We start from the raw sequence: 19534 nt of genomic DNA on the forward strand, positions 1-19534 counted from the left end.
CAGGAAATATGCAGCTTGCAGCATTTCCCAACCTGCTTGTGAACAAGCTAAGCAAACACAAAAATGCAAGTCACCCTCTAGAAAATGATGGCTATCTCTAAGATCACACTCAGAGGGAAAGAATTATTCTCTCATCAACGGAATGGAGTTTATCCTTAGGGCTCCTAAGACCACAGGCAAATCATCTGCACGTTCTCTGTGCTAATTCTCAAAAGATATATTTCATTTTGGTGCCTGCTGCTAATATTTGGTCTATGCTGTCTGCTACTCATATCTGTTTAGGTGGGATTCACAAGATGCATAGGTTATAAACAGTCACTAGGTTTGTAATGGCTCTGTAGATCCAAAGGATGTGGCCTCTAATTCTATTAGAAGGATTAAAATGAAGCAAGAAAACTCACACAAAACAAATCCTTTGACTGCCAGCAAGAAAAGTGAAATGTTTCAGATGAAAAGTTCATAAGAGCTTGAGCAAAATATACTGGGTTTGAGGTTCACAGCAAGGCAAGATTATGGAGGAATTAAGTAGCACTAAAGGTGATTTCCTTTCCAAAAATCATACTCAAATCCAGAAACACTCTGCACTAACACATCGTCCTTTGTGAGCGCCGTAAGAGAGTTAAGACAGTCAAAGTAAACCTACAGAATTAGGGGGCTTTCGAGCCAAAATAACAATTTCCTTCCAAAACTCTTCCCTCAGAGACACAGCAACCCAAACACACGGAGAAGTCAGGAATCATGGCGAATCTCTGAAATAGCGTTAATTATCAGCAGCTAACAAAGCTTCCCCTAAATGTCGCACACACTCAAGGCTTAATGCTCCTTTGGTGCACGACCTTCAGACCCCCCGCCTGTTGAAGCCCTTATAAAACATTTCTCAAAGCCAACTGATTTCATGTTCTTTACTCTCTTCTACTTTGGTAAGCAATAATTCCTCGAGTTTTAAAACATAGAGAAAAATGTCTGCTTGTCAAACTAGGTGATCCTGAGAAGCAAGGATAAAATGAGGGGACAGTTAAAGAAATAAGAATCCAAACTTTTCGTATTAGCAACCTAAGCCTTACACAGCTAGCAGGTTTCTTGAGGATCTCTTAAGATAACATTTTCTGGATGCAACCTGTAGAAGCTTGCACCGAGATTAATTAGACGGAGATATCCGGCTGCAGGACTGCTTAGGTGCTTAAGTCCTGCATGTGGCACGGGTATTTGTTCCCCTTCCTTGCTCAGACAGAAAAATGCCCAGGTTAATCTTCCACGCGGCAATAACCTTGTTTTATCTTCTGTGCCTCTCTCTTCCGTGCCTTTTGTGCATAGGCAAGCAGAACCTCGCGGCGCTATCAAAATAAGTAATAATAGCATAGCTTGTTAGGGGAGCGAGTTGTACTAAATTAGTCTGAAGGCTCATGTCTCAGAGAGGAAAAATAAAGTAGCTGCAGTTTTAAGATCAAGCAAGATCAGACCTTTTCATTACATCTTTAGACTCCAATTCAGCTCTCAGAAAACCAGAGGCTATGTCACCAAGTACTCTGTCTTAAAAGAAAAAAAAAAACTTTGTTTGAAGTTTTCATGGATGGAACATTTTATCTTCTGAATTGTTTCTGGCAGAGAACCCGTTCCTGGTATTACGCCGAGTACAAACAGAACAATAGACAAACAAAATCCCAACAGGAATTTAAGGACCTGCACAGTTAGACTTAATAAATAGCTGCACTGCTCCAGTAAATCTAGGTTATTGCTGTAGTTCTAATTGTACTGAATATCTCCTAAACATCATTTATCTTCTAACAGTATCCTTTGCAAAAAAATGCTCATGGCACAATAATAATAAAAACAACTCCCTGTGGTTAAGAGTCAGAGGAGATGACAGCTCAGGCCTAACAAACTAAGCTCAGCTCTGCAAGCTGCAGATGTTTAAGGGAAGAGCATTCATCTGAAATGCAAGAGCAACTGCAACCACCATCTAATTGACTGCAGGCTTCGCAGAAACAAGGCGAGAAGCCACCCAGTCCCGAGATCACTGGTGGACCCTAGTTTAAGGTTGGCCTGGCTAAAAATCTCCACGTGATTTCATTCAAGACGCAGCTTGCACAGTTCTCCTCTCCTGCACGCAGATAACTGTAAGTTCAGGTGGTTTGCTTGGGAGCGGAGAGCCTGCTACCTGTGCAACACCGATTGCTGTCACGCCTCCAAAATGCAGAAGCCAGACACTGCCTGGGAGAGAAATGCCAGCGCAGCTTTGCTCCTTTCGGGTAGGGCTTTACTCTGAGCGTGCCACCAAGGCTGGGTCTCAAACCCGCTGCACAATGTCTCATTTTTCTTGCAACGACAAAAAAAAAAAAAAAAAAAAATCATCGCTCTGTTGAGCAACGCTTACATGTCCTCAGTTCCAAGAGTGTCACGTTATATACCATACTGCCAAGGGCAAGATGAATTATCTAAATACTATAATGGATTAATGATCCTGGAAGTCAAGGGTAGCTCAAAGGCCAAAGCGGGACAGATAGGCACCATCTCATCATTCTGTTTAGAGAAGTATCCACATCACATCTCTGACCAAGGCAAAGAAAATGTGTACTGAGCAAAGAGGTCACAATTTGCAATCCGTGGTGTATAATTACTGCAGCGGAAGCCGGCAAGGATGCAAGTACATCAGGAGGGCAAAGCAACAGTCCTGGAGTGCATGGAGGGTGCTACAGCTGAAGGATGCTCATTAAATGGGGAGAGAGAAGCACGATGCTGCAGGGCAGTATATGTGCTGAGCGAGCGTAGCAAACCCACCGCTGATCGCTCGGCACCACCCACGCCGAGGGTAGCCCACCGGTGAGCCCGCAGCGAGCCCACGCCACGGGTAGCCCACCGGTGAGCCCGCAGCGAGCCCATGCCACGGGTAGCCACTGCCAGCCAGCACCGGGGGCTGCTCTGCTATTTTCCTGTATTGCAGAATGACCCCTCAGCTCGCAGCCAGGTGCTAATTTGGGATCGCAAGTGCTGCTTTAAACCCATGAAAAGCACCAGCCAGGCTGCAATCCTATGAAATTACAGTGGAGAGGGCTCATTAAGAGCCCTTTAGCAACTTCTCCTGCTCTCTCATAAATTATTATATCACCTTGAGAAGTGTTAATGAAACCCTTGAAGTAAAATTCTTCTGTTTTCCCAGGCAGAGAAAGCGGTGCATGGGGTAAAGCTAAATCCTTTATCATTTAAGGACATGTCAGTTTACCAAACAACCTGTAACAGCGGCGAACAAGAGCCATTGAAGTTCTTGACCATCACCCTCTCCCCCGTGGAACTCAGTGAAGCCTGCACTGGGGTGGCAGGGTAAAACCGAGGTCTCTTCCAAGCCCACGTACTTGTGACAAGTGCTACCCACTGGGGTGAAGAGGCTGCCTAAAAATGGAGAGACTGCACAGTTTTGATAAACATCATAAATCTGGCAAGCTAGCAAGCTTCCTCTGAATAAACACGATGACAAACTGGTGCATCATCTGGCTGTCTCTCAACACATCACTGTAGGGCATCACAGTTTATCCTTGTTCTGCAGACCCCAAAATCTCTGAAGCTGGTTTAAAACCAGCACATCCCAGGCAGCAAATGAATCAGAAGACAATTCAGGAGGCTGCCAAGTGTACGAGATGTGCACCGAGGCAAGTTTGGGCTCTCTGTGTATGTGTCAGCACCAGCAGTCACAGCATCCCTCCGTGTGAAGTGGAGGAGAGGAGTTCTGGGGCACAGGAAGAGTCACTGCACTAGAGGAAAGGAAAAAAAAAAATACTGATGGAAGTGAATGTCACTATATGACAACCATTCTGGAGCCTGCTAGGAGATACCGTTCCAGCCAGGACAGTGTGGAAGGTCCTCTCAGTCTGAGTTGCCAGCAAACCCGCTGAAGGCACCTTCAGAGATTCTATCCCCATTCAGCCCCAAAACACTCGCTTTTCTCATCTTACTTCACCATCTGTGTGGGTGAGTAATGCCCTATTGCTGAAGAGTTTCTAGCACACAGAACAAATAAATACTTTTTCCTGGTTTATTTACTTTGTCTCCCCTGACCAAGGCTGAATTTTAGGCTATCTAATATGTTCAATAGTTTCTTTATGACTTTCACATTTTTATGATGTTGGGAAATGTGGAATATTAATTAAATGACTGTCACAAAGCACAATCCAGAAGGAAAGTAAAAAAAAGAAAAAAAAAAATATATATACACACAAAAGACAAGAAGCTGCTGGGGAATGACTGCTCAGTTTGTGACTTCCAGCAATGATTTACTTTTCATTCTGAAAAAGGAAAGGAAGAGCACACCACACAGAGGTGCCATAATCCAAAACACACTGCCTTTACAAGAACGCTGCTATTTAATCTGAATTACATTCCTAGTAGATTATTTAAACTGCACTTAAACCTCACGTGACCACTTTTAATCCCGGTTTAAATCAGGATTAGCCAGCTCCATTCGTCTACAATGACTGCATGCATTTTAATTCTGAACAAAATCATCCACTTGGGGATTTATGTTGCTTTAAACCCCTCAACGTTAAAGCCAATTTAGTTAATGCCACAAAGCAGTTGGCTCAAAAAGAAAAAAAAAGAAGTTACCAAGGGAAACATCTAACCTCTGTGGGATTAACCTCGATGGGATTTGCCTAGCTGTGAAAGTTGATGTCGTAAAGCAGGACACGTCTGCGTCAGAAGCGGCTCTGCCTTCCCGCCTCTGCTTTGCGCACACCACTCGTGTCAAAGCTACCGATATATTCTAAACTCCTGGTGCATTAACCCCAGAGCCCTTTATTCCCATCTAGCCCATTAAAAGCCCAGCTGCTTCCGTTCCCATATTCCTGCATGCGAACTGACTCGATTCAGTCATTCCCAAACCACCGGGGAACTCTGAAAAATCGTACCGTGTTTTGATAAGCAACCGTGCACACCCCGAGAAATCCCAGAAAGGGCGAGAAAAGACACGCCTAAGGCCAGCTACACTTGCTGACCTGGTCATTCAGCCGGGCAGCAGGAAAGGCTGAGGTGACGTGAGCGTGCGACGGAGGCCACGCACCCTCCCACTCGGCCACCCGAGCATCTTGGTGTCGGACAGACCTTCCGCCGCAGCTACGCGCGGCGCTGAGCCGCCGTGCCGGCAGGCAGCAAAGCCAGCTCAGGCATTTACGGAGCCGAGAGCTGCCCTCTTGCTCGGCCTATCTCGACAGAACCCCACGAAGGGGATGACATCCCAATCTCTTGGCCAGGTCCGTGGAAAACCACCGGCTCCCTAAGTCCCCGCCCAGCCTTGGGATGTTCTCCAAGACCAAATTCCAGCTCCACCTTCCCCACAGTCCTTTGGAAGCCCGTGACAGTCCTTAGTTTAAATCCTCTCCCAAGGCAAGGTTTTGCATCCTCGGGATGCAAGTCATCCTCTGAGCCACCTCTCATTTGGCAACATCTTCTTCTGGGAGCTGCCAAGTATTGCACCATCGCTAGCTGGAGGAGCTGACACAGCTGACAGGTACCAGGCAACTCCACAATTACTGTTAACTACTTCCTTTTGCTTTTCCAGGGAGTCTAAGGCATCCCTGCACTCTACGCTTATCACCGTAATATCTCAAATACTCGCAGGAAACACATTTCACTGTCCCGCTGAAGAGCATCAATGTTTTATTCTCTCCTCTTCTACAAAAGGAAAGAAAACGTGCTTGCAAACAAAATCCAGCTTGTGCCAGAGCTTCGTTAGTGTCTGCAACCAATAACAGACTCTTTGGGTCCCCGCTAGTGATTTACTCCCCCACCCCTTAAAATTTCATCCTGCTTCAAAGGCTAACGAACACCTTGACAGAAGAATCCTAGTGCTGAATTTTTGCAGCAATAGCCATGTAAATACCGTTAGAAAACATACTGGAAAGGGTTGGGGGGGGGGGGGGGGGGGAACACACAAAGGGATGAAAAATATAAATGAGAAAAAAATAGGAAAAAAAATTTTAATCCCTTAAATTCCCTCCGACATTTTACTGAGGGATGCAGATGCAAACTAGAACCATCCGGTATAAACATATACTCTGCAAGCTTTTAATAATATAATAAACATGTTAAAAACCCTGCTTTGACAGTCCCTTTTTCAGGCGGATTTGATAAATTGGTGTTTTATAGGCACAATTTTAAAGGTTCATTCTAACACCGTCTAAAAGGCAGCAACTATTGTATTACATGGCAGTCACTGGTGAATCAGCTTTTGTAAAAACCTTTGCAAACAGCTGAAAAGAAAGAAAATGAGATAGAGAAATAATGACTATTATACACGCAAGAAAGCAACTTTAAAGCTGCATCATATATCAGGAAGGGCATTACCATCCTCTTGTTAAATTCAAATATGCTTTGAGATGCAGAAAAGTCTTTTTTCCAAAAGCGCCCAGACAAAGGCAAATAGCTCCTGATAGAGCGTATGCCACAGAGAGAATGTAAATGTAAAAGCAAACCTGGAAGTCTAGGCACGATCTTATCTATCAGAGCGTTTTAGGGGAGGATTATATTCCAGTGAGTAAAAAGTAATGAAGACTGTGACACCGAGATTTACCGTACTAGAGCAGAAGCTTCTTGATACCCCAAGGGATGCCACATCTGACTGAATTAGCTGCATTTCAGCATCCAGAATCCTCTTGAACTGACCTCACTCTCAAAGTGACGATCTTCCCCAGACTGTAGTTGGTAAGCCTTACTGAGCCAAAAAAAAAAGAAAAAAAAAAAAATCATGCTGCTTTTCCAGCAGGTTAAGAACTGTGCATGAAAAAATTCTTGTGCAGCATTCGTAGGGCTGCACAAGGCAGTACGGTCCCCGTCAAATTTATTTGGGCCTAGTATTGCCTCGTTGCGTTAGACTTTTCACCTGCTCCTTGTATAATTGTTTATCCTGATTTTCTGCTAAGTGTCCATCACCCTTACCGGATCCCAGTCGCTGCCTTTGCCAAGCAACCTGGCGTCTTCCACTTTTCCTGCCTGCAGATGATCTTATGAGCAAACCCAGAGAGCTGGAGCGCCTTTCCCACTGGAAACCCAAGGAAGCAGTGAGCCACGCCGAGGCTTCTCCGAGCCTTGACCCCACCAAACCAGGGCGAAGAGAAGTCATCTCTGAGCCCGCACCACCAGCACTGGGGTGAACCTGTGAGCACCGAAGAGCCGTGAATGAGCTCCTGCTACATGGGCTTTGCCCGAAGACGGTCAACCCCAGAGAGCAAATCTGATTTCTGCGTAATTAACAGACTCTGTAACCCATCACTCGTGGCGCCTGCCTGGATTCTGTAGGTGCGGAATTACCCGCAGGCATCTCTCCAATACCACGGTGTGAAAGGCTGGAGACCGAAAATGTTTTAAGTGCATTTTGATAAACACCCTGGCCTCTTCCTCAGGTCCCGACGCTTCTGGGCTTAAGTGTCATCACCTTAATACTGTTTGGATTTATTTCTCACCGAGTCACAAGATGGGGGAGAAGGGTGCATCAGCGGCTCATAACCTGCTAGTCCAGATGAGCCTCTCCTGTTCCTTCTCCGTGCCTCCGCTACCAAACGTGGACACGTTTCAAAGCATTCCTGCAAAATATCGGAAAGCCCTGCTCTCCTCAGGTCTGCTACGTAGGATCGACACCCAGTGTTTTCCAGGGAAGGAGTATATTCCTTCCGAAAATATTACTCTATCAAGTGTATTACCTCTGGAGATGTCCTGTCCCTGGAGTCTGCCAGAGGAAATTTCCTGCTAAACATGCACAAAACTGTCCATCTGGTAAGCACAAAGCAGCAACAAGACCCACAGCTCTCATCAGGCCGACATATATTCACGTAAAATAAATCCTCTTCCCAGCTACCTACTGTGTAACCACAGGAAAAGCCACTTTGACTATCCACATCTCCATCTGCCCTTCTCCACACCACCCACATGAGCTATTTGCATATTTATTGCATATTTATATAGCAGGCCGCAGTGGGATGCTCCAGGTACCACCAACATTCATGTCCTTTTGGTCTCCAAGTCTACACATCCTTGCATGCAACACCAGACCCAGACCCACGCACAAACCACCACCCCCCCCTGCAAAAAAGCCACGACAAAGCCACGGCAGGAGAAGTGCTACCAGGCTTCCTCCAGAGTGCAAAACACCCAGCGTAGCTACCTGTAGACTGACCACGGCCGCTGATGCCCGTTATTTCTTCCCATGGTGTGCTGTCAGGCCACGCAGTCTGTTAGCTGTATATTTAATTGGATCTCTGCACGGCCCAAGAGCCGCTTACCTTTCAATATCTGATTTTGCTGAGAAGACAAAACGTTGTGATGTTTCAATCGCTATAGCCATTCTCATAGACCGCAGAAAAACAAATGGGCAAAATCATTTAAAGACCACGCTCTGCTTCCATGGGACGGTTGGAAAGCAACCACAAGAGCCTTCCCCACAAATTTAACATCATCCTCTCTGTTTAGCCTCGTGGCAGCAGAGGTCATTCCCATGGGTCATCACCGCTGGTTTGGCCTGTGCAGTTGCCCCGGCACATCCGTGAAAAACTCCAGGCAGTGAAGCACAGATGCTCCAAGGTCTCCAGACGAAAATATGAAGCTTTGAGGATCCACTTCGACACTCTGTAGGTGACATGTTCTTCTAGCACTGTGGCAAGTGTAGAAGCCACCCAGATCCCAAACAAGTTCGCAGGGTCTTATATACCCATCTACAACAAAGACCATCATGCCAATAACTTCAGAATTGTCCCTCCTCTCCTACCAGCAACCGGGAAACAACGAGCCAAATAATTCCCATTCGACCAGCGCTTGCTAGACCACAAGAGCTTTTCCAAAGAACACAAGGACATCCAAGCAGCGTTAGTTCCTTGCAAACTGGGGTAGGGAGGTCGGAGTGGGAAGAGGATCTCCTGCAAGACCTCTTATTATCAGAGGAAGGGAATGCTTCTTCACCAGCACAGCTCCAGCATCCCCAGCGGAGCACAAGATTGGAGAAGTCCAAGTGGTCTCTGAGCAAGCTGGAAAACATCTACTTCAGGCACGGAGCTGCTCACGCTGTAATTCACTGAAGTGCAGCTGCATCAGCACCGCTCTGCACCCAAGGTTAATTATTTCTGGCTCCGTCAGGACTGATTCACCTCCAGTGGCATGCTGACACAGCTGAACTTGGCTTCAGAAATAATTCTGAGATTTCTGCAGCACACTGCATTGCACAGCGGAACCATACCTGGAGTGGCTTTACTAGTTTTAGGGAGCACGTGAACTGTTAAAGCCAATTTTAGCTCATTCCTCCTTAAAAGAAAGGATACGTGCCCAGACATAGGCAACTTCCAGGCTCCTCCAGGGAAAGATGCAGCCTACCCTCTGGTTGCCAAAGGGAAGCAACTTATGTAGGACAGCTGCATATATAGCTAAAACAAAACAACACCCCCCCCCCCCCCCAACTAAACACAAAGAAAACCCACCCCTGAAAAACACCAAAACCCGACTCAAAACCACCACGCACACAACCACGTCCTTACAAAGAAGAAACAACAAAAAAAAAGGGTGGGGGTGGGGGGTGGGGAAGGGACACATGCACACACATCCCCCTAAAAAACCAAAACAAAGCAAAAAACAACAACAACAACAAAATCACAAAAGCCACCCCCACCCTGCCCAAACCCATCAAATCAGAAGCCTGACAAGGACTGTAGTTTTCACTCTGCACAGATGGGGCTGATCTACATTTTAAAGCAAAAACTTCAAACAGATCAGGCCACTGATCCTTGCAGATATTCCCAACGGGCTCTTTTCCTCCGTGCCCTGTACCCAGCTCCCACTATTCCCATCCTCATCTAAATAAAACACTGATTTTGAACTCTTCTCTCCAACTCCGAGGCCACTCGTTGTCATCTCCAGCTCGTTTTTAGGGATTTTTGTCTTGGTGCAAAATAATAACCAAGGTGGCTCAGTAAGCAATACATAACATACTGTCAGAGAACGGTACCACTGAAGTGGTGTGTATCTATATCTCTATAAGTAACATAACATCTGTGGCATAAAAGCAGGTTTCATTTCTCATTAAGTGAAGGAGGAGGAATAGGACCTCTAAATGCCATTTGAACAATTCACAGTACCTCCGTTTTCTGCATCCTCCACTTTTCCGCCCATCTCAGCCAAATACTTGTCTGAAATCTGTGAGTTTGCCAAAGAACTCCCCGTCAGTTCTCATAGCTCTGCTAATTAGTAAGGTGTGGGTGCTAAATTGGAAGTTCAGGGGAAGAAATTATGAAATTAGCTAACAGGAATGAGTTCAGAAACTGCAGACAGCCCAGCACTATTATGGAAATATTCCTAGAAGAGGCATTTGATTTCAGAGAAAAGTGAGTGAGCAAGCTAAGCATTGATCCTGGGTTAGATTAATGCAGAAAAAGCAGCCAGTTTAATTTGGTTTTCCCATTCTGGCTCCTTTAATGGCACTCCTGATTTCCCCTGCTTGCGTATGATTAGTCAGGGGGTTGGGGTACCCCCTCTTTTTCTCTGATGGGTCGTAATTTGCAATTCAGATCTTAGTTACGGTGACTCAAGGCAGAACGTTTTCATTTTAAAAAGAGCAGAATTGGAGGAAAGAAACAAATTCAAAGCTTCAAAATGAGAATTAATTAAGCCTCCACAAGTACCACAAGCTGCAGGTTGAGGAGACTGTGAAATGGGAGTGGTGTTATGAAGAACCAAAGCCTTGCCAAGTCTTTTCTTCCTGTTTTTATTTTGTATTTTATTTTTTTTTTTTCCTTAATACAAGTAATTTCTGGGCAAGCCATCCAGCCCAGCAACCCTCTGACCTAGTCAGAAGTCCAGAAAAAAAAAGGCAAAATTCAACAAATCACACACTGTTGACATCAGTCGTCCTAAAATATAACTAACGAAAAATATTTCAGGGGTAAAACCTGACCTCAGGACACACACTCAGACCTGTGCTGTGGTAACCTGAGATTTGATGAAGTGTTAAAACAAAAATCAGCGTCTTGGAACAGCTCCAAATACTTGTGCGTGGTAGAACAGTGCCGCTGTGCTGCACTCCACGCATGGCTATCTGCAAGCAAGAAAACTGGCAGTTTTGGAAGGTTTAATTCAAAAAGGTAGAGCAAGTAAAAGCCAGAAGGTAAAGTGGCTGCAAGAAAAGGCAACAGCAGTCACGGACAAAGGTCCCTCTCCTACACATCCCAGGCAACAACAGGTCAAGACCAGGGTCAAACGGCTTCCTTCAATGCCAGGCAGAAGCAGCTACAACCTCCTTTTTCTTCACATTAATTCCGTGAATAAGGCTGATCCATTTTGGCACAGGAATCCCGGCACAAAAAAAAAATGCTGTGCTGTTACTCATTCTCATGCAAATATCCCTTGGAAATACAAAACCAGGGGGAACTCATGTACATACACATCCAGCCCTAGGGCATCCTTCTATTCAAGGGAATCAAAGGATTAAGGAGCTGTGTTTTAGAAGGAAGCACTAGCCCCCCCCCAAATAAAAATCTTACCATTTAATTGCTCATTTAATCTGGCAGTTCAGCCTGATAAGAAAACATCCACAAGTTCAACTTTTATATCCACCTACCTGAAATGTGGCTTCAATCAGGATAATTTAGCCATCCGAGATCACACCTTTGATTAAAAAATAACCCAAGCCAATCATATGAAACTAAGAACACACACTTTGGGTTTAATATAATACAGAAAGTCAGCACTAAGCAGGCAAATACAGACAACTTAATGCTGATGACCTGGTTTAACGTTGCTTATGCCTATTGTATTTCATGACAGAAAAATAAGAACAGAAGAAAAATGTGCCATCACAGCAAAATTGGTAGCTCTATAAAAATGTCAGTGCCACACAATAACACTATTCTAGGATTTCTCTCTGTTGCTGATGGCATAAATAATACTGGGGCATTCAGCAAAAGGGATCTGCTCTCAGGTGAATTTAAGAGTCTGTAATTTCAGACACAAAAATGGCTTCTAATTACAGTGAGAGAAGGAAAAGCTGTTCAAAAAGAAAAAAAAAAAAAAAAGCTAAATAATCTGGCTTCTTTTGTAAGTGCCGAGAGGCTCTGCTCGCCTCTGAAGGCTGCCACGTGTCTGGTCAGTTTGAAAGGACAAGTCCAAACAAGATGTCCACCTCGTCCTCCGTACGCTTAAAATATATTTCATGGGAAAGGAGTGAGCTCTGCTCTTTTATGTTTGCCTCGTGGTTTTATACAGTAGATATTGAAGACGGAAAGCGTTTGTAACCCACTTTGCACAAGGCATGCATGAATCTTGGTGTTTCACACAGACATCAATCTTCAAGCAAGCTCCTATTAGCACCAAAAAAAAACCAACCCCAACAAACTCACACCCAAAAAACCCCAAACAACTTCCTCTTAAATTCCAGCTCTAATTTAATGGATCATTAGAAGCTACAAAACTAATCAACCTCTGGTAGATGTAACAGCTTTCCTCAAGACAGCGTTACCCCCAATCCCTCTGATGGGTAGTGTGGAGCTCTACAAACCACCGCTCACCCTGCCCGTCTCCTTTTTCAGCTTAAAAAAGAAAAAAAATGGAAATTACATTGCCCTGAGAACCCTTGTCTAATAAAAAAAAGCGTCCCTGACAAGACATCAGAGGAACAAGAACCACTCAAAGTGCCCTTGCTGTTCCAAGCATGTTTGGCATGGAGGGAACTTGTGCTCTATTTGCACTGAAAAGGAGGGGGTTGTACGTATTTTAGCCCCAGCAGCAGCTGAGCGGGACAGACGGCAGCTCCAAACACAGCTCCTCCCGAGTGCGTGAGGACGTCACCCTGGGAAGCCGTGCCAGGAGCCGCGCTTCCTTCCAGCTGGAAACGAAGAGCGATTCCGTACCTCAAGTCTCTTGTGGTGGCGAAGTGGAGGGAGCAGAAAGAAATAGGTTCAATTCTCGCAACAAGCCTAAATAGATCAGTGTTTTAAAACCACAAAGAAAAAGGAAATACGCGGCTGCTTGACCCCGCTGTTTTTCACAGCAAAGAAATGCCTGCGAGCCCGCGACGGGGGGAGCCTGCTGCCCTTTTGCTGCTGAACCTCCCAGCTCTCGAAGGATGCTCCGCTGCCTTGCAACCACCACAGCCCTCCTGCCAAGTAGCCGTGGCCTTTCCTTGCAGGGTCTTCTCCGGGAAAACAACCTTCATTACTTCCAGGCACCACAGGGCAGCGGAGCCGGGGCTCGCAGAAGATTACCAGCCGGTGCCAAATGCCATTTTCTCAACCCTTTTTTCAGGTTTAACCGAAATACAGGGCAGGGCTTACTCATAGCAAGTCCAGTTTTAAGTACGCCTACACGCAGTATTTTGCAGACAGAGTAGGGCTCGTGCTCCACCCGTGTTACACATCGAAAGGGCATGACCCAGCTCCCCAGCAGGACCCAGCAGCTGTGGCTGAGGTGGTCCTAGCCCCAGCCAGCACCACGCCTGGGGCCACTGTTTGTCACACCAGGCTGAGTTTATGGTCGTGTAGTTACATGACCTCTTGTGCAGACTTGGCTTGCAACCAGCATGGACAGGCCAACGCACTGCAGTGTTTCCCATCGTTATTTATTATGCAGAAATATAAAAACCTAGCACAGAGCACACCAAAACACGACTGTTTTAACAGCTGTTACATGCCAGGAACGTACGGAATAACTTAGGTTGGAACGGGACCTCCAAAGGCCATCTAGTCCAACCCCCAAATCATGCCTCTCTGGCTTCAGGCATGACCTGGAGTGATAGGCTAAGTCCAAACCATGTTCAGACTGTAAAATGAGAAAAAAGCCCTTTCTGAACATAAAGGTCATCTGGCAAAATAATCTAAGCAAGCCAGCAACACAAATAGGGAGACTTCAGCCCAAATGCAGAAGGTCTTCCTCAATATGAAAGCCAGGCTGCACCTCTCCAGCTCTATCTTGCATATGTATATATATATGTATAAAATCAAAGCAGAAGTTACATCACCACTTTACTGTGATATACAGAAGATGTTTCCCAGGCACTATGAGCAGAAAAACACCGATTCCCACACAAACATTCCTCCCCGATGCATTTTGAGACATGCATCTCTGCACCAGCACACATTTCATTTACTGTTTGTCCACCATGGTGAGCAGAGTTGCCTGTGCTTGAAATTAAGTTGCTGACTTTGCTAAACCAGATCCCGGAAGATATTTTCCAATCAATACACGATATTTTCATCACAGCCAGGGCTCCCAGCATTCATCCCAGAAAACAGACTAGCAAATACACCTCCAAAAAACAAAGCATATCAGCCTAGGAGTTGATTCCACCTCATGTTAGATACCAAAAAAAATGAAACCCGTCAGCGACGTGGGCACAAGCTATTAACTCTTTTAGTATAGCAATTTAAATCTTTTTTTATAAGCTGCCTGTCTGTCTCCCTCCCACCTCCCATCACTTCCACTCCTCCCCCCAACTCCAGAACTTCCCAACTCACGAAGTTCAAAGGCAAGCGGAGGTCAACGTTACCTGCCCCCTTGAAAGACCAGCACAGCAAGAAATATCAGACTTGTGAAGTGCACAAGGACCACAACCTGCTCGGAAATTACTGAGATTTTGAGTACTAAGAAGAATCAAAGTCACGTGCAATTGTTTTGATAAACTTAAAGGTAAGAATCATACACAGGTACCACGAAATGCTTCTTAGATACTACACGAAGCGTATTCTTGCAAGCACCTTAAACAATAACGAGCTGCTAACACTGGGCAAGGCTGAAGCTTAACAGAGACTTCCCAGTTTTATTTTGAAAAAGGCTGGTGGAAACCAGTGGGGTGTCACAGAGCATCCGTGGGACTATTAATAATTCAGCTTTGAGTAAGAGAAGTGAAAGCACAAACGGCAGAGAGAGGAGGAGATATTTGGTCTTTGCAGGATTGTGCTCAGTGCATATGACAGGGCTCAGCGGAGGTTCAGTGATCCTTGAAATTTGTCTGGAAGTGTGATTGTTACTGATTAGAAAAGAATATGCACATATTTCAAAGACACTCTGCTTCATGGTGAGCTCCTGTCACTTTATGGCTAAGTGTTGCCAATTTTCCCAGACTAATTGCTCTTCTAGAAAGGGACACAGAGCTTAGCGTTGGATCAGAGAATTGGAGATTCTCTTTGTTACAAAAAATAATTTTAAATTAAAAAAAAAAAAAGAAGAAGAAGAATCAGTGCTATTTCTCTTTTGAGATTACAAAGTATTTTTCTTTGCCCAGTATTTCCTACTGCAGCAAAATTCCCTTTATCCAAACCATAATGTTTCCTCTATTACATTAGTGGAAAAATCAGATGACAATGATTTTTTTATTTTCCCCACGCCCATCTTCTATAATAAGTTCAATGAGAAACGTCTGTTCTAAAGTCATGCTTTCTGCCCCAGGCAACCTATGAGCAGTCTGGCAACAAACACAGGGGACCAAAACCAAAACAAACAAACAAACAAACAAAAAATATCCCAGTTGAGGACTGGTGAGCGGCCTATCTGTGAACCCCAAGGAGAGGTGTTCCTCTTGCAGTGAACTGCCAGAAATCTGATTTTTATCCCTTCTAAGAGCCAACAAGCACATGGACCCTTCCCAGGACAGCGGTCAACAGCAAGAGCACCAAGTGGGATCCCAGTTGGAACCAAGTGGAGCTCAAGCAGCAAATAAAATACTACTTGGTCCACGCTGTGAAGTTCACCTTCATTTCAACCACGACCATCATTACCTAAAAATCGTCGGTGATGGGGACCAGGGATCGGCTGAGGCATGCACACATGCTCTTGTATCTGCAGATGCCATGGGAAGCATTTAGCTTTTGTCCATCCATCTCCTACATCATCCAGAGACTCTGATCAAACAAGGAGCCCACCTGGAAAGCCACCTGCATCATCCTCAGATGAGTGTTCAGTGTCACCTTGCAGTGTCCCAACCTGGGATGCACAGACAGTATTGGGGGGAAAAAAAAAAAAAAAAAAAAAAAAAATCTACATCCAGTCATTTAATACCTAATTAATTCAAGCAAATTATATGGTTCCTATAAAGGAGGGAGTAACCTGATCAGCCTGATTATACTGACGGGCCAAGAAGCTGTCACCATGGCATTTCATTGACAGTCTGTAGGAAAACCCACTCCAAACGCCCACCACCAGAACTGGTGAGTAGAGCTGGTTGAAAAAGATGGGAAAAGCTTTAAGTTCCCTGCCTGTTTTTTCGAATCTTCTAACAAAAAAGCTTTTGCAAGAAAGAAGGAAAAAAACCCAATAAAACCAGGAGGTAGGACAGGGAATTTTCAGTTAAAACAAAACAAAAAACACAAAATCACCCCACAGAATACAATTTCTTCCCTTCAGCTGTACCAGGAGCTTCAGCTACAAAGGTTCTTTTTCTCAGAATGGTGGAGAAGGGCTGACTTGGAACAAACCTCCCTCTGGACAAACTCTCCCCTCCAAAGGAAGGACATTGGTGGCTACAATTGCTTCTTTTCAAAGCTAAATTTCAGACATCCAAGAAGAACATCTCTTTTGGAGAGAAACCAAAGCCTTCCATCACCAAAAAGGCCAAGACGGGAGTTGACACGTGACCTGGGAATGGTCCACGCTTCTTTGGGACCACTCATGTCGCCACCAGCAATGGCAGAACCTGCTCTACCCAAGCAGAAAGTTTTGCTCGAGGCCAACAGGAGTTGAATCCGCTGCTTCGGCCTTCCCTGCCAGGAGAGCCAACGCCGACTAAAGCTTTGGGCTGTCAACTTGCTAACTTAACCTTCAAACAAGCTGCTCCATAGCACGGCACCCCTGGAGACCTTTGTCTTGCAACCACCCAGGCCCTTTGACAGGTCTACGGGAGTAGCTGCTGCCAAAAGACGTGCTGGAACCTCTCCCGTGCTCCGCCGACCAGGATCCTGGCTCTCTTCCCAAAGAAGAGTCCTCCACCCTCGCCAGCGGCAACGAGCTTGATGCAAGGATTGTTCGGTGGTGTTTGCTGGCAGCAGGGGAGATGAGATGATCACAATCGTCCTTTTTCTAACCTAACTCTTTCCCCTTGCCCCGATGAACCCACATTAAACACTTCGTTTGGAGCAAGAACAATGCACAACCACCAGCTCCGACGTGCAAACTGGAAGCACAAGCGTTGCAAGACAACCGCCCGGCAGAAATTCCTCCTTAGGGACGCCCGTGACTCACCGTTAAGCTCACGCCCACCAGCTCCAAGCAGGACATGACCTCCCGTGGCAGCCAGGGGCATCCCAACCACTCCGCTGCCTTCTCACGGGAGATTTCGAGCAAACACCTTGGCCACCTCAACTACAGGAGCTGTTTCCACCTCGCTGCACCACGAGCATTAGGTTATAACAATACGCAATCCACTTCTAAAAACATCCCGACAGCTCTAAAACCAGCACAGACCTACCAGCCCTAGGAGCATCAGTGCAAAAAGCAGGTGGAGGGGGTGAGATTTTTTTTTTTTTTTTTTCCCCTCCTGGGAAAGCGTGGGTCCAGCGCGCGGCAGCCCCGTTCCCATGTGGACATCACCAAAACCCGGTGCAGAACGGGCCCTCTCGCGGTAAACGCGGCGAGCGAGCCCTGCACTGGAGAAAAAAAAATCCTCCGGCATCAGACAAGCCGGTAGGTAGCAGAAAGAAAATGCTGCACTGCCTGCGGCGACGCTGGCAATCTCGGAGTTGCCCAGGTTACCAACCTGGAATATCATACAGAAGATCATATAAGTTCTTCCTAAATTACGTGAAATGGGTGGGGAAGGGGAATAATGCCCACTTGCCTGTGAATTATGATCATCCAGGCACATTATAAAATCGAGTGTTAAGTGCAACCAGTCTCCACTGCTACTTTTTTTTTTTTTTTTTAAAAAAAGACTACAGATGGTATTTTTAAGGTTTAAAAATGGATTAAGTACCCTACACACTTCATAGCAAGTTTTCACTCATAGCTGCAGAACGCAAAAAAAAAAAAAAAAAATCAGCTATGAAAGGAGATTTGGGGGCTCTTTTAGAGCAAAATCTTCCTTTGCTAAAACACAATCCCATTTTCAAACTGATTTTCTGGGTAACAAGGCCCCCAGTTCCTACGCTGCTCTGCTCCTCAGCATCCCCTCGGAGGAGATTTCCTCCTCTTTGAGGGAACTCCGTCGGGCTGCCCGGTTTGTGCAGTCTGGTCGCTATTTTGATTGCAGAGAATCACCTCAGCCGGTCTCAATGACAACGCTGTCACCTCCGACGCGACCGCGACACGCTCCCCCCCGGAACCGCAGCCTCGGTCGCTCCGCACCACCGAACGCACGAGCCTAAAGGGATGCTTCGCTCTGATGTGAACGCCGGGTGCGAGCCCAAGCTCGCCGGGGCCTTTTTACACCCCTCCGCAACACGCCATCCTCGGGGCCGTAGCGCCGCGGGAAGGACGCGCCGCGCTCAAGACCCTGCAAAAAAATCAGATCGCAAACCAAGGAACACGTTGCCATCCGGATACCTCTTCCAGAGGCGAAGAAAAGGGAAAAACTGATGAAGAGCGAGATGAAACCGTCATTTTGATGATTCCAGGCTGCCTACTGGGAACCTTTCTGCCCTGAAAAAATCCACTCCAGCCACCCGCGCTTCAAACTGAGGGGCTCGAGCTGCATTCTCGCGGATCGATGCGTGCCTGCAACGGTGAGGGTGGATCCTACCTCTCTCTTCGGGGCGAAGCATTAAAACCGAGCGCAGCGGCGGAAGACACATCTGACAATGACACTGCAATTTATCAAAAACTGGGAGGGGGAGAAAAAAAAAAATAGATATAGAAAAAATAAAAAAATAATAAATCACGAAGCCATCGCTCTGAGCTGATCCCTTCCATATTATTCTTACCCTACGGGATGCTAAGAGTGTTAAAAGCCTAAAAGTCCTGAGGACAAACATTGGGGGGGGGGGGGGGGGGGGTTCCACCGGTGATGCTCAGGGGCGGCAGCGGGTGAAGGAGGATGAGGGGGGGGGGGGGAGCGGGCGCGCCTTCCCGGCTGCATCCCCCCACGCATCGCGGCCAGGAAACCCCCGTGGACACACCCCCCCCACTCACCTCTCCCCCGGCGAGGTTAGAGGGGGGGTGCAGCCCGCATCGCTCCGGCCGTTCCCCCGCCGTCCATGGCCGGTAACGCTCCAGCTCCGCCGGTTTTCCGCACCGGCGGAGCCGGGCAGAGCCGCTGCCGCAGGGGCCGCCCCGCCCCGGCTCCGCGCAGCGGCAGCGGAGGAGGAGGAGGAGGATGAAGAAGAAGAGGAGGAGGAGGAGGAGGAGGAGGAGGCGGAGGAGGAGAAGGAGGAGAGCCCCGCCCCACGGAGGAGGGGATGGGCGAGACGGTGCCCACCCGCCCGGAGCATCCCACTCCCTGTGGTCCAGAGCTCATCAGCATCCCCCGGGGCCACCCCGGTGGTGGGCACCTAGCTGAGGAATTAGGCTTGGCTGTTAATTGCTTGGTAATTACAAAGCACTGGCAGGTGCGGGTAGATATAAAAGTAAAGGCAAAAAAAAAAAAAAAGGT

At 46.6% G+C, this 19534-nt stretch overlaps 1 protein-coding gene across 4 annotated transcripts in view; it reads right to left on the bottom strand.

Moving 5' to 3' along the window:
- The window catches only part of LOC104366262 (leucine-rich repeat and fibronectin type III domain-containing protein 1-like protein), a 57992-nt gene extending 38739 nt beyond the window's left edge, over nt 1-19253 (bottom strand). For 2 of the 4 annotated variants that reach the window (XM_033011857.2, XM_033011859.2), the window contains exon 1: nt 15732-15842. In XM_033011857.2, the coding sequence (XP_032867748.2) occupies nt 15732-15814 (83 nt within the window). In that variant the 5' untranslated portion in view covers nt 15815-15842. Of the gene's footprint in view, nt 1-15731; nt 15843-15875; nt 15937-19074 lie in introns of those variants that run through there. The other 2 variants (XM_042797250.1, XM_042797249.1) reach the window with 2 other exon arrangements.
- Between the last annotated feature and the right edge of the window lie 281 nt (nt 19254-19534).

This window comes from Tyto alba, unplaced genomic scaffold, assembly GCF_018691265.1.
Source record: "Tyto alba isolate M040663 unplaced genomic scaffold, T.alba_DEE_v4.0 Super-Scaffold_25, whole genome shotgun sequence".
NCBI lineage: Eukaryota > Metazoa > Chordata > Aves > Strigiformes > Tytonidae > Tyto > Tyto alba.